This window comes from Balaenoptera musculus, chromosome 12 (assembly GCF_009873245.2).
Source record: "Balaenoptera musculus isolate JJ_BM4_2016_0621 chromosome 12, mBalMus1.pri.v3, whole genome shotgun sequence".
In the NCBI taxonomy this organism is placed as follows: domain Eukaryota; kingdom Metazoa; phylum Chordata; class Mammalia; order Artiodactyla; family Balaenopteridae; genus Balaenoptera; species Balaenoptera musculus.
The window spans coordinates 8,295,331-8,310,295 of record NC_045796.1 but is presented as its reverse complement, the minus strand read 5'-3'; the positions used below and the strand labels follow the sequence as shown (position 1 = coordinate 8,310,295).

At 49.1% G+C, this 14,965-nt stretch overlaps 1 protein-coding gene across 2 annotated transcripts in view; it reads right to left on the bottom strand.

Moving 5' to 3' along the window:
• The window catches only part of SOD2 (superoxide dismutase 2), a 37,458-nt gene that overhangs the window by 7,408 nt on the left and 15,085 nt on the right, over nucleotides 1-14,965 (bottom strand). Inside the window, exons 1-2 of one of the 2 annotated variants that reach the window (XM_036871605.1) lie at nucleotides 3,595-3,736; nucleotides 2,998-3,200 (exon numbers count right to left, since the gene is read on the bottom strand). In XM_036871605.1, coding sequence (XP_036727500.1) covers nucleotides 2,998-3,200; nucleotides 3,595-3,617 — 226 coding nt within the window. In that variant the 5' untranslated portion in view covers nucleotides 3,618-3,736. Of the gene's footprint in view, nucleotides 1-2,997; nucleotides 3,201-3,594; nucleotides 3,737-14,965 lie in introns of those variants that run through there. The other variant, XM_036871606.1, reaches the window with a different exon arrangement.

The window sequence follows — 14,965 nt, the reverse complement described above, 5'->3', positions numbered from 1 at the left end:
AACCCCAAACTTACTCATCCAAAGGCCTTCCCCACCTCAGTGAGCGCCAGCTGTTTTCTCAGGACATCTTTGACGACACGGTTATTTTTCACGCTAGTCCTCTCGCACCCCACGTCAGCCCACCAGCACAGCCACCAGCAAAGCCAGCTCCGGAAAGCGCCCAGAACCGCACCCCTTCTTCCTGCCCGTGGGGCCACCGGCAGCACCTCCCCCCGCACTCGTGCCCCTGTCTCTCACCGGTCTCCCGCTTCCACTCCTGGCCCTACAGTCTATTCTCCACACAGTGGCCAGAGGGCTCCTCTAGACCCCCAACTGATCACGGCACACGTCTGGTCAAAGCCCTCTGTAGGCTGCTCTTCTCAGAGTGAACCCCAAGTCCTCACGATCGGTACAGAGGTGCACATCATCCGACCCTCTGCGCCTCCTCGCTGGCCCAGCTCCGGCCACCACGGCCTCCTGGCACTTGGACGACAGGCCTGGCATGCTCCACTGACCACTGAGGCCTTTGCTGGAACACTTCCCGGAGACAGTCTCATGGTTCACGCCCCCATTTCTCCTTCAAGTCTCCACTGAAGGCTTCTCTAACCACGATGTAAGATGCACAATCCCCGCCCCGCTTCCAGACCACTTCCCCTACTTTGTTTTTCTCGATAGGACTTCAGCCCCGGCACACTCCATATTGACTTGTTCACGTGTCTCCGCTAGGAGGAAAGCTCCAGCGAGGACAAGGACTTTTGTGCACTGCCGTGTCCCCGAGGCCCAACACACTGCCTCACGTGTAGCAGGCACTCGTGAATGCTGAATGGAGTTTCACGGAAAGAAAATTCTGACCTCTATACTTAAAAAGAATGTCACATTTGAAGCTGTTTTTTCTACCTTGCTAAACATGGAGGCAAAATAAAATATTTTTCTTGATGCCTTCAAGAAGCTACAGACTAACGGAACTATTAGGAAAAATGGGATTCCCTTATTCGGTAAGTATTAAGTTCTTATGACTCACAAGATACCAAGAGGCAAAGTGAAGGGCACAGAGAACCACTGAGATCTCTGCCCTTGGGGAGCTTACATAATAGCAATAGAAGTTCCCTATTTCTGTTGTTGGGACACATGCCAAGAACACACGTAAGAAATGTCGCTTTCTGAAACAATAAAACCTCCAGTTTTTAGCAATTCAGAAAGGCGGAGAGGACCAATGATATCTGAATACACAGATAATCTTTGAGAGTTCTGTTTAAGATGTCAACTTTTGTTATCGTTGTTATGTTTATAAAATAACTTTCTGACAGATCAGTGTTTCCCTTACTAATTTTTCTTGGAGAATCACCCAAAAAATAAATGTAGGCTTTATATTGTTTTTTAATAAGTCAACAGTAACTAAATATTTCTAATGGGAAAGAAACATGTTTCTTGAGAACTAGTTTAATCACAATCTCTTAAAGTTTACTTAATCATTTTTTAAATTTTAATAGAAATTTGGGGGGGTTAATATCTGCTTTTAAGAACACTTCTGGGGGCTTCCCTGGTGGCGCAGTGGTTAAGAGTCTGCCTGCCAGTGCAGGGGACGCGGGTTCGAGCCCTGGTCTGGGAGGATCCCACATGCCACGGAGCAACTGGGCCCGTGAGCCACAATTACTGAGCCTGCGCGTCTGGAGCCTGTGCTCCGCAACAAGAGAGGCCGCGATGGTGAGAGGCCCGCGCACCGCGATGAAGAGTGGTCCCCACTTGCCGCAACTAGAGAAAGCCCTCGCACAGAAACGAAGACTCAACACAGTCATAAATAAAAAATAAAAAATAAAAAAAAAAAAAGAACACTTCTGAAGCTCAACATTTTCATTGGCTTCACAGCCAATTTTCTCTGTTGAATACAATAAAAGTTAAGTACTTTTGTTTGAAAAGTATTTACATACTTAAATGCGATAAGATTGATGATGTTATTTTCCTTACACTCTTTTTTCCCAAATTTTCAAACATGAAAATTTAACTCCTTAATGATTTTTCAAATATAATTTTTTAAATAAAGGAAAGCTCTACAGACACTCATTAACTTATAGGCAATACAGTACAATATAATATAGTAAAGCTTTTTTTCCATTGGCTTTCATTAAACAAGCAAAGCTTTGATTGCACAAGAAAAGGACTGAAATTAAGCTGTTTTAAAAATATCGAAGAGAAGGGTTCACGGATGTCAGATGTTGTCATGCAGGAAACAGTTTCACAACTGGGATTTATCCCAGCCTCTCCCATTACCACATTCTTCCCGCATTTGTTTTTTCTTAAATCACAGAACCTCTTCCCGTACTCAGAACCTTTTCCTTTACCGTATTTGCGGTCCCTCTGATGATCACAAGTAAATCTTCCAGAATGTGGTAACTTCCTCTTCTTTTTGTTTACCTATTACCTCACACACAACCAGACTGAAATACTACATTTTTCCACTAGATGTCCCCACTCAACAAGATGTCACAGTCTAAAATTCACTCAACTATTTCACAGGACTGAAATTGGATAAAAACATATTTAAGAAAAAAAATACACTTTTAACTGGGCAGCTTCAGCCATACATATAGCCTGGAAACACGCCTGTCAATTATTTCCCTCGTGCAAACCACTAACATTACTAACATTAACTAACAAATTGAAAGTGTAATGCTATTTTGTATAGAAAAGTTAAGACTTAGTACTCCCATATGCGCCCCCCAGATGCAAAACACAAAAAAAGTCCACGCACGACTGGTTTTGTCACCTGAGCTCCTTTAAAAAACAAATACCAACTCCATATTATATTTTCACTGAATTCCAAAGATTAGCAAATAAATACAAGCCTGTCTCAGTTCCCCCCCGAAACGGCTCTTCTCCTCGTGAATTCTGCTCCCTAAGTCAACGCGCGAACAGGTGCAGCGATTCTACTGAAAGCAGGGGTGGGGGTTTACGCAGACCCGCCTCGCCGCCACGGTTCCCTGTAACCGGTTTCTCGAAGTCCGGCCGCCCGGCACCCACCCTTCTCCAGCGCATCCCGATATTTCTCCTCGGCGATGTTCAGGTTGTTCACGTAGGCCGCGTGGTGCTTGCTGTGATGCAGCTGCATGATCTGCGCGTTGATGTGGGGCTCCAGGGCGCCATAGTCGTACGGCAGGTCGGGGAGGCTGTGCTTCCGCCGGGAGCCCAGAGCCCCCAGGGCCGGCACCAGCTTCCTGCTCGTGCTGGAAAGACAGCAAACACAGCCCGATCGAATGACGCGGGCAGAAACCGTTAACCCGCGTGCGCGGCTCCGCAGACCCGGCTAGAAGGACCCGCGCCCCTGGGGGGCCTTCCAGTCGTTGGCCCCCTCGCCGTCCAGTCTTTGCCATTAAACTAACGCTGCGGTCCAGCACCTCGGCGGCACCTGGACGCGCTCGGCGGACACCTGCCCTCAGGCCCGGCCTCTCGCCACGCCCTGTGACGCCGGGTCACCGAAGGTGCCCCGGACCCCGCGGGGCTGGCGCAAGAGGGGAGGCAGAGCGGGAGGCGGTGGGGGGCAGCGGCGGCCACCGCCGCGCCTCTTCGCCCGTGGGGCCGGGGCCGCGTCCCCGCTGCGCCCGCCACCCGGCGCCTCACCTGCACGCCGCCCGGCACAACATGGTGGACGCCGCCCGCGGGCCTCTCGGAGTTCGAACCACACCGCCGCGCTGACAGCCGAAGATGGGCTCGAGTTGCGGGCTTCGCAGCAAGTACACCGCCGCCCCCCGAGGCCCCGCCCCCTGCGCCCGCCTCGACCCCGCCCCCTGCGCTCGCCGCTTCCAACTCGGGGGCACAGGGGGCGAAGGGCCCCGCTCCCGCGCTCTGGGCCCAGGGAACGCGAGGAAGGGAGACCCGGCACTTTCCCCAGCGGCCAGACGAACCGCGGTGCCCCCCTGCGCGCTTCTGGGCGTATCGCCAAAGGAAAGGCCGCCGTCCCCACGCCGTGTGAGATGGTACGGCCCCAGGCTCCGCCCCGCGAAGGCACCGCCCAGCGCTGCCCGCAGGTGGAGACTCAGCTTGCGCCTGCGTGCGAGGGAATTGTCGGGAGTGGAGTCTCCGCAGCTTATCTGCGGTCGCGAGGCCGCAGCCTCGGGGTCCGGGGACCTCCCCCCCACTCGCGGAGGAAAGACTCGTGTTTCCCTGAGCGGCCTCGGAGCGCCCCAGCGGGCCTGTGAGGTCCCCCCAGGAAGGCGGGCCCTGGCGCTGGTATGGTGTAGGGCCAGTGTCCCTCCAACCACGGCCCGGAGTGACCTTTCTTTCCCAGTGAACTGACCTTGGGACCTCCGCCAGGCCTGATAATAGTGTTACCGTGCACTCACGACGTGTCAGGGACTGCGCTGCAGGGTTTACATACATTTATCTTTATTTCACCCCAGGAGAGGCATTGTTGATTCCAGGTGACGGTTAATGAGCTCAAGGAGCTTGATGAGCACGTTGCCCTGGTCACACCGTTAATAAGTGAAAGAGTCAGGATTAGAAACCAAAGTTCATACTTTCTTGATCACCAGGCCTTAGCAGTCAAGTTTTGAGTGCTTGTTGGGAGAATATAAAAGAAGTACAACAGAGGATTCCTTCCTGCAGTGTCCTATATCTAATGAGCTGTAAGTACCAAATGCTTTCTCAACAATTAACAAAACAATCCTGAATTGTGTAAATCCTCCCTGTAAAGAAGTTAGGAAAGCTTTACACTGTTACTGGCCTGAGTTGGGCCTTTACTGAATAGACTAATATGAAAGGGGGGCTTCCCTGGTGGCGCAGTGGTTGAGAATCTGCCTGCCAAGGCAGGGGACACGGGTTTGAGCCCTAGTCTGGGAAGATCCCACATGCCGCGGAGCAACTGGGCCCGTGAGCCACAACTACTGAGCCTGCGCGTCTGGAGCCGGTGCTCCGCAACAAGAGAGGCCGCGATAGTGAGAGGCCCGCACACCGCGATGAAGAGTGGCCCCCACTTGCCGCAACTAGAGAAAGCCCTCGCACAGAAACGAAGACCCAACACAGCCAAAAAGAAAGAAAGAAAGAAATAAAGAATAATAATAAAGAATAATATGAAAGGAAGCAGATAATAGGTGCCGAATAGAGTTTCAGTTACTTTCCTCCACCCCCTTCACAACCCTCACCCCACCCCTGTCCCAAGGATGACTAGGCTTTGGGAGGACCAGGGGGACAGAAAGGGGAACCACGGAGCAGGGCTTCACAGAAAGGGCGGGGTTTGCTGATAGTCAGGTGAATGTAAGAGCACGTCACCAGATGCAGGGGGAAATTCCAGTTGGGACCAGCTGATGGATGTCCTTAAAACTCAAACATGTGATTGGTAACAGGAAACTGAAAAGCACTTTAGCTGAAGTGAGGCACATTGAAAGCAGTTTTTCAGGCGAGCAAGTCTGGCATTGATTTGAGGGGCAGGCTAGTTAGAAAACTGTTGCATGAATCCTAGCATGAGGTTCTAAGAGCCGGTTTTAGGGTAATAGCTGTGGGAACTGGAAGGAAAGCATTTTGAAGGACGGAACGACAGAATTCAGTGACAGGTCAGTCACTAATAAAAGGGCTTGTTCCAGTGAGAACAAAATATCACTATTAGGAGACTGAGCCCAGTCAGGCCGCATCGATGTACTTCTTGTTTGTACTAATGATGATACTTTGAGATTTAAATTTACCACGCTCCCCCCACATGCCCTTTTGAGCAAGCAACAAAGATCGGGTGTGGGGAAGTGACATTAGCAGTCAAGTAAAAGTGTCTCTAACATCGTATCTCTCATCAGCTACATCCTTCCAGAAGACGACCCCAATTGCAGGAGTAACCAGGATTGAGACCAAGGGTTTGGGGGTTACAGGAGGTAATGAGAAATTTCTTACACTCAGTAAACAGGCCTCTTTTTCTTTTATAGTTGACCACTATAAAAAGTACTCATTCAGTTGGCCCAAGGTGTTAAATTACTGTTGACTGGAGTCTGTCCCAAATTCCTCTGGCCAGCTCAGGATGTCATCTGCCACATCAGGGCACCATAATTATGGATTTCCCTTCAATAAACTTCCCAAGACTACTTCACACCCACCTTCAGACCCACCACAGTCTGGATCAACACATTGGCTGGAGGAGGAAACATGTGGGTCGAGAGGAATTCATTTTGAGCCAGTTATTAATTGCATTCGTATCCTAATAAAAGATCCAGCTGCAGTGTCTCAAACACAGAAAAGTGTATTCCCTCATGTAAAAGAGATCTGGAGTAGGTAGTCCAGGGCTGGGATGACAGTGCCATGAAGTCATCAAGGAACCAGGTTCCTCTGTCCTCAGGGTTGCCTCATGATCCATTAAAGCTTCTAGAGCACCAGCCATCTCACCTTCTTTCCATGAAGAGGGAAGGACAAAAGGTGGGCCTCAGCTGTCTCCCTTTTAAGGATCCTTTGTAGTAGATTCACCCAACAAATTCCAATCAGAATTTAGGTAGAAGGCTGCACCTAACTACAGAGGAGGCTGGAAAACATAGTCATTTAGCTGTGGACATTTCCAGTCTGAAAAAATGTGGAGGACTTCCCTGGTATCACAGTGGTTAAGAATCCGCCTGCCAATGCAGGGGACATGGGTTCAAGCCCTGGTCCGGGAAGATCCCACATGCTGTGCAGCAACTGAGCCCGTGCACCACAACTACTGAGCCTGTGCTCTAGAGCCTGCGAGCCACAACTACTGAAGCCCGTGAGCCACAACTACTGAAGCCCGCGTGCCTAGAGCCCGTGCTCCACAACAAGAGAAGCCACCGCAATGATAAGCCCGTGCACTGCAACGAAGAGTAGTCCCCGCTCACCACAACTAGAGAAAGCCCGCGCGCAGCTACGAAGACCCAACGCAGCCAAAAAATAATTATAATTTTTTAAAAAAAGAAAAAAAAATGTGGAATTCCTTAACTAAAGGGAAAATGAATAGTGGATTGAAAAATAGTCTCTGCCACATATCCTTCTACAAGACATATTTTCACATGCTTGGTTATGAACTCTGACCACTTATGGAATGACTTTAGCTACATTCTCTCTTTTTTCTCTCTCTCTTTTCCTTTTCACCCCTTGTATCACAAATCTTATCCAGGCAGGAATCTAAGTGAGGACTGCCGTACCAACTTTCCCTTTGCGTAACTGGGATTGCTAATAGGACCAAGAGTAGTACTTAAATTGCTAAAATGAACTCAGTGATCTAGGCTAAAAGAGAAAATGATGGTAGAGATATAGTATCATTAACAAAGGTTTCAAAGTGAGCTTTTTCCCCACATCATCGGGCTAATTATAATTAGATTGCATCCTCAAAGAACACATTAACTACTAGAACGCAAAGGGGAAGCTTGGCTCAGAATAGAAGTGTTTTATTGAACAAGACGGGTGGTCAGTTGATCGTATCCACAAAGGGCGAAGGGAACTGCCGTAACTGAGTAGATCCTCAGTGTGTGCTGGGTACCGGCTCTAATGCTCCACATCATCTCTTAATTCACACAGCGTCTCTGTAGAGTGGCTCATTATTCCTCTTTTGCACAAAGATAGTGACTTGACCAAGGTCACACACAGAGCCAGTAGGTAGTAGAGCTGGGCTTCGAATGGACTGCTCTATTAACACTGACATCACTGTGCCTTTAAACAGCTGCCACACCCTCTGCCACATCCCTTGCACCCAATAAAGTTGAACTCAACCCTGTCTTGTTTGCAGCTCAGTGTTTGAAACTTCCCCCTCCTATGCTGTTTCCCAGCTTATTCCTGTCTTCTCAACTCCTGATTGATCTCCGGCCTCATCTCTTGCAAATGATTCAGGTCCTAGCTCTTGGCCCTGAGGCTTGAACTGGTCCTCTGTTCTCCCTTGGGTCATTTGCCCCTTCAATCACATTTGCTTCTTAGCCTCAGGGAAGACCCTGCTTCCTGGAGCTTCCCTTGGCACCATCCCACCTGACTGACTTTCCCACCCTCGTCTATGGAGAGAATTAGACTGGCAGGCCATGAACCTGAGAAACCAGAACAGAATGGAGGAAGGGTGAAAAGAAAGATGGTCTCATATTTAGAGTCCAGGAAATGCCTCCATAAGATCCCTCCATAAAAACGAGGCAATGTCTGCCCCTTTAGGGGAATGAACAACCCACCATCATCACCACTCCAGGCATGTCAGTCAGGGTTCTCCAGAGAAACAGAACGACTAGGTTGGGTGTATATATATCAAGAGAAAGATGTATCATAAGGAATTGGCTCATGCAATTATGGAGGCTGGCACGTCCAAAATCTGTAGTGAGGCCCGGCAGGCTGGAGACCCAGGAGAGCCAGTGGTGCAGCCAGTGTGAAGGCAATCTGATGGAGCATCCCTCTCGCTTGAGGGAGGTCAGTTTTTGTTCTATTTAGGCCTTCAACTGATTGGATGAGGCCCACGCACATTTGAGAGGACAATCTACTTTACCCAGAAATTGACTGACTTAAAAGTTAATTCATCCAAAACATCCTCCAAGTTGACACCTTAAATTAACCATCACACCAGGTAAAACACAACATGGGCAATGCCTTCTGTGTAAGGGGTGGGGAGATTTGTTAGTCATTATACCACAGAATTCCGATTAATAGCCCAGGATTTATCCTGGAGTGAGGTTGAATTCATGGGCACAGTTCTAAGAAGAACTCTCAAGAGCTACCCAAGATGAATTGACACTGACCACTGAGGGCAATGACCAAGCGTAAGGAGCTCAGGCCAGCTACGTCTTCTGGCCAGCATATGCCAGGGGCTGCATCCCCACCCTGAGGTCCACTCTGAGGGACCAGAGGAGGTATGCAGGATGCATGGCCTCACGTACCACGGAGGTTCATGCCAGAACTTGGTCCACGGAGAACAGTATGGACACTGGGTCCCACCTCAGGCCTGTCCCAGCACTCTCCCCATCCTGGCCTGCGTCACCTTACTCTGCTGCTGGCTTACATCTGCACTGGCCCTTTGGTGGGTAATTGGATAAAATCATGTACAATAAGCCTATAGGTATTTTTAACCTTAAGAACATTAATTTAGTTTAAGGAACTAGTCAGCTTTTCGTTGCTATAAGGTGCTCTAGCTGATTATGAAAGAAGGCTGATCAGTTACTCTCTTATTGCGTTTGAAGAGTAGCCCCTCAGTGACGCACAGACCAGCAGATCTCCTGCTCTCCACATTCGCCCCGAACACTCCGGTCCCCCTTGAGCAGATATCTTAGTTGTATCCCAGACCAGTTTAGAACTTAATTCAGTTATCATGGGCTGTATTGTGTCCCCCCCATATTCATGTGTTGAAGTCCTAACCTCCAGTACCTTAGAATGTGGCTGTATTTGGAGACAGAGCCTTTTTTTTTTTGTATCAGGCACTTTTTTATTTTTTTTAATTTATTTTTAATTTAATTTTTATTTTATATTGGAGTATAGTTGATGTACAATGTTGTGTTACTTTCAGGTGTACAGCAAAGTGATTCAGTTATACATATACATTTATCCATTCTTTTTCAGATTCTTTTCCCATATAGGTTATTACAGAATATCAAGTAGAGTTCCCTGTGCTACACAGTAGGTCCTTGTCCGTTATCTATTTTATATATAGTAGTGTGTTTATGTCAACCCCAAACTCCCAGTCTATCCCTCCCTGCCCCACCATACTAAGTGAAGTAAGTCAGACAGAGAAAGACAAGTATCATATGATATCACTTATATGTGGAATCTTAAAACAATGATACAAATGAACTTACAAAACAGACTCACAGGCTTAGAAAACAAACTTATGGAGACAGAGCCTTTAAAAAGGTAGTTAAGGTAAAATGAGAGCACTGGGGTGAGCCCTAAACTAGTGTGACTGGTGTCCTTATAAAAAGGGGATAAGGACACAGACACACACAGGCCACGTGAAGACACAGCAAGCAGGAGGCCATCTACAAGCCAAGGCGAGAGACCTGAGAAGAAACCAACTCTGCCAACACCTTGATCTCAGACTCCCAGCCTCCAGAATTGTGAGGAAATAAATCTCTGTTGTTTAAGCCACCCGGTCTGTGGTGTTTTGCTATGGCAACCCAAGCAAACGAATACAGCAGGTCAGTAGTTTCTGTAATCCAATCTGGTTATCAAAATGTCAGCCACTGCGGAGTTTACCATGGCACTCACAGGGTCTCCTTCCCACCTGGGACTCCCGCTGGCCCTCCCCTCTCCTTCAGAGGCTGGCTGCACACACCTGCAGGGGGAGGAAGGGGAGTCTGCACTCCGGAGGGATGGCCCTTCTCAGCGGGCTCCCACCTAGGTGTCATCTGGCCCCAGGTCCTAGCGACGCCAGCTCCAGCCACAAGGGGCCGAGGGAGAAGAAGTGCGATCTCTCTTGGCCTGACTCAACTCCATTTTAACGGTCCCCACATGTGGCGAGTTTTTGTAAAGGAGACATGTCTGTTTCAGCCTCACCCCGACTGGCTCTCTGCCACAGACCCCCTGCCCCTGCCCGGGCTGGACCATGCCTCTGTTTGGCCCCCGGCCCCTGTTCCGGGTGAATGCTCCTTTGACCAGTCATGCAGCGCCCAGGGCAGTCTGGTTCATGCTTCCTCACCACGCTCCCTTTAAGACCAGCTGGTGCCCACACCTTCAGAAACGTGGTGACGAAGAGTGGGCTCTGCGGACTTCCCTGGTGGTCCAGTGGTTAGGACTCCAGGCTTCCACTGCAGGGGGCATGGTTCAATCGCTGGTCGGGGAACTAAGATCCCACATGCCAAGCGGCGTGGCCAAGAAAGAAAAGTGGGCTCTGGTGTCCAAGTTCACCCTCAATGAACAAGCTGCATACACCCTCTGACCCCCTTTCTCCAAGGGCGTGAGGGGGGAGCAAAACTGGGAAGGGTCAAGCCCAACACTCCGTTAAAGCCCAAGGCAGCTCTTATTTCTCCTCAGTCCCTCTTCTGTATTTCCTGATGGGAAAAGCTGCCAAATCTGCCCAGCCCGCCCAGAACAAGAGCCTCTCCACCTCTGGTCCAGGCTTCGGGGATTTCATAATCTTGCTTTCAGTAGCAGCTGCCGCTATGAACTGAGCCGGAGGGCAGCTGAGAATGGATTTCAATCAGTGCTTTAAAATCCATGTTCTACTGCTGCTCACCAAACAACCCTGCCTGGACTGCCCTCTGGGCGCTAAGCCTGCTACGAGCTCGGGCGTGGGACGATCCATCGTCCTCACCCTCGGGAGCTCTGTCAGTCCTGCGGAGCCTGTCACCCGGAAAGGACAGTGGTGACTGGGGGTGCTGACAGGAAGGCCTGAGGCCACTCACAGACTGGAGACTGGGCTCAAAGGCCAGAACCTAGAGAGCAGGGGGTTCAACCTCAACCTCAGCGCTGCTGACACTTTGGACCAGATAACTCTCCCGCTGTGAGGGCTGTCCTGCGTATTGTAGGCTATTCACCTGCCGCCCGGCCACTCCACACTAGATGCCGGTAGCCCTCACCCCCCTCCACTAGTGACAACAAAAATGCCTCAAGCGTGGCCAAATGTTTCTTGGGTGCCAAGTCATCCCAGTTGAGAACCACTGTCCTAGAGGTAAAACTATTAACAAAAACGTCAAACCAAGTGAGTTAGTAACCAAAGAGATGCCAGATCACAGAAAGCAAGGTTGAGGAATAGAATGAGGGACCAAGAAGGGCTCAGAAGGAGATGAGAGAGGTCCAGGCGCCAGGTGGGTGATGCACTGGGCACAGCTGGCCCGTTGCATGGGATGCTACCCCAGCCCTTCCGTGTTCAAGTCTTCTCAGCCTCAGTACAGTCCTGGCCTGAAGCTTGGTCTGATGAGCTTACAATTAGTAGCAAGACAAATAACTTCTAAGGGAGATTAAAGAAGTTTTTAGTAACTGTTACTAAGAGAAACAAAGTTGGAGAAAACCTATAAATTGGAGCAAAGTTAGGCTGAATGATGACAACAATCTGGGAAAGAATGTGTGTACCTGCAAAAAAAGAAAAACATACATCATCACCCACAAGCTTCTCAATCAACAGGGTAAAGACAGTTGTGAAAAATTACTAATGTCCTTTGGGAGGCATTATTTGAGCAGCTGTGAGCAAAACATTGGGGCATTGGGCAAAGTGGGAAAACAGGACAGTGAACCAGATTTTCTTTCTCTTTCCCTTTCGTTCTTTCCTTTCTTTCTCCTTCTTTCCTTCCTTTCTTTTTCTTTCTCTCTCTCCCTCCCTCTCTCTCTCTCCCCCTCCCTCCCTCTCTCTTTCTTTCTTTCTTGACATCAATGGTTTAATGGAAGGGGGAGGGAAGCAAGGTCCTGGAGCAACACCCCACGGTGGTGTTCGGCAGCCTTCACTCCCAGGAGGAAGGGGAGATTACCAGTTAGAGGGGAACTGACTTCAGGTGGGCTCATTAGTTACCAGGGAAACCAGCAGAGGGGCAAGCCCCTCACCACCCCTTTGATAAGAATAATCACCAGCTGGGGCCTGGGGCTAGTAGTAGGAAGGTCAGTCATGTGAGTAGGTGTAGGTGAAGCAGGCCCTGGTCGAGCAGGGGAAGGACGAGAGCAAGAGAACAGCCATCCTGAGTGGCCTGGCCACACGCTCCACCCCTACGTACCCTGCACGGCCCTTATGATCTTGGTCCACTCCCGTTCCGCGACATCCCTGGGGTCAGGTATGTAGGGGACACTGCAACCAGATACCACAATACAATACAGACAGCAGCAGCCAAGGAGTATCAAGGGTAAGATACCTAGTATGCTCAGAACAGTCATTTGCCAGGATGTGGGCAAATTTTGGAGCCAAGCGCTTACTGGGTCAATGGAAAGGGAGTCAATGGCAGCAGTATCCTGTCCAGTTATAAGGAAGGTAAGGCCACCCCTGGTTTTCCCAAACCCAGAGCCACCTCCATGGGGAGGGGAAGGCCTGGCTTCAAAAGAAACATTCTGCTGCATGGCACAGCCAAGAAAATAAACAAGTAAATAAAAGAAACATTCTGGTGGCCTAGCCAGGGGTCAGCAGTCACAGTACAGATCTGTCACCCCATGCTATGTTGAGTGCCATTAGGGGTGGACCCATTAGGTCTTTCCAGACCAAAAAAACAGTTAATCCCACTAGTTGGACTTGTGTGTCCAGAAGCCAGCCTATTCCATCCACTCCACACAGCATATCCTCGGGGGGCTCACGGGCAGTCAGCGGTACAGCAACATTTACCAGCGGGGGTCCTTCTGACGTACTGGCACGCGGGACAGGAAGACGGTGAGAGTCTTTCTCCCCCGCTGCCTGCAGTCTCCGCACAGTCAGTCACAGTGGCTGAGTCACGGGGTCCAGAGGAGGACGGCAGTGCCAGCTGGCTGAGGACCCAGGGATTAGACTCATTCCGCAGTGAGGCCAGCCCAGCTAGGGATGAAATGTAAGACATCTAACCGGCACAGCAAAACCAGATTTTCAATTAGGCGAAGACCAACAGGAAAACAACCACACATAATAATAATAAATTAATAATAACAACAACAGCTATTGTTTACTGAGCACCTACATACCAGAATCTTTACTAACTGGTTTTGTTTATGGTTTGTTTTTTTTTTTTTTGCCACACCAGGTGGCATGTGGGATCTTACTTCTCCGACCAGGGATCGAACCTGTGCCCCCAGAATTGGCAGGCGGAGTCTTAACCACTGCGCCACTAGGGAATCCCCCTAATTGATTTTGTTTAACTCTCATGAACAGTTTACCAATTGTTACAAATAAAGAAATGGAGATTCAGAGACATTAAGTAATTTTCCCAAAGTCACTGAGCTAGAAATACAAGATTTAAACCTACGTCTGTTTGACCGCAAGATCCATGCTTTTTCCACTATACCATGCTGGTTCAGGCAGAATAAATATAGTAGAAGCTTTTTAATAGACAGTCCATTTCAACAACTTTCCAGATTAACAGACATTCTCCTGTTCCTCTGGTAGAGCATTCGGACAGATGCCCATGGCCCACGAATGATCAGGGCCAGAGCATTCACCACTGCCCCCAACAGTTTGAGTCACCTTACCAAGAGTCAGGTGTATTTGCTCCCAAAACAGATTCACGTCTAGTCTTATTTACTAGTTATTGAAATTATGTAATTTAATTAAGTACTCTGTAAACTGATAAAATATGAGTGTGAAAAGAAAGGAAGTTATTTTAATGAAAACTAAATTGAATGCTTTGAGAAGATAATAAAGGTGAGCCACTAAAAATAATCGCTGTTCACTTAGATGTGGGCAACAAGTATACAACATTGGGAAAATCATGAAACAGTTAAAGGATCAGATTGCTGTTGAGGTGTCTAAGTTCCCACTCCAGAGAACTGAAAATGGAAATCACAGGCCATGCATCAATTCTGTCCCTTCATTCAAAAGTATTGAATGAATATGCATTTGCTTGTTTAAATTAAAATGCATTGTTGGGACTTCCCTGGTGGCGCAGTGGTTAAGAATCCGCCTGCCAATGCAGGGGACACGGGTTCGAGCCCTGGTCCGGGAAGATCCTACATGCCTGGGAGCAACTAAGCCCGTGCGCCACAGCTACTGAGCCTGTGCTCTAGAGCCCGCGAGCCACAACTACTGAGCCCGCGTGCCTAGAGCCCATGCTCCGCAACAAGAGAAGCCACCGCAATGAGAAGCCTGCGCACCACAACGAAGAGTAGCCCCCGCTCGCCTTAACTAGAGAAAGCCCGCGCACAGCAACAAAGACCCAACACAGCCAAAAATAAATAAATAGAATAATAATAAATAAAATGCATTGTTTAAGGTAATTGTGTGACATTTTATTGACTCCAACTTTTTTTTTAATTAATTAATTAATTTGGCTGCGTCGCGTCTTAGTTGCGGGACATGGGATATTCATTGCAGAACGCAGGCTTCTCTCTAGTTGTGGCGCGTGGGCTCCAGAGCGCACGGGCTCGGTAGTTGCGGCACACAGGCTTAGTTGCCCCGCGGCATGTGGGATCTTAGTTCCCCAAACAGGGATCGAACGTGCATCCCCTG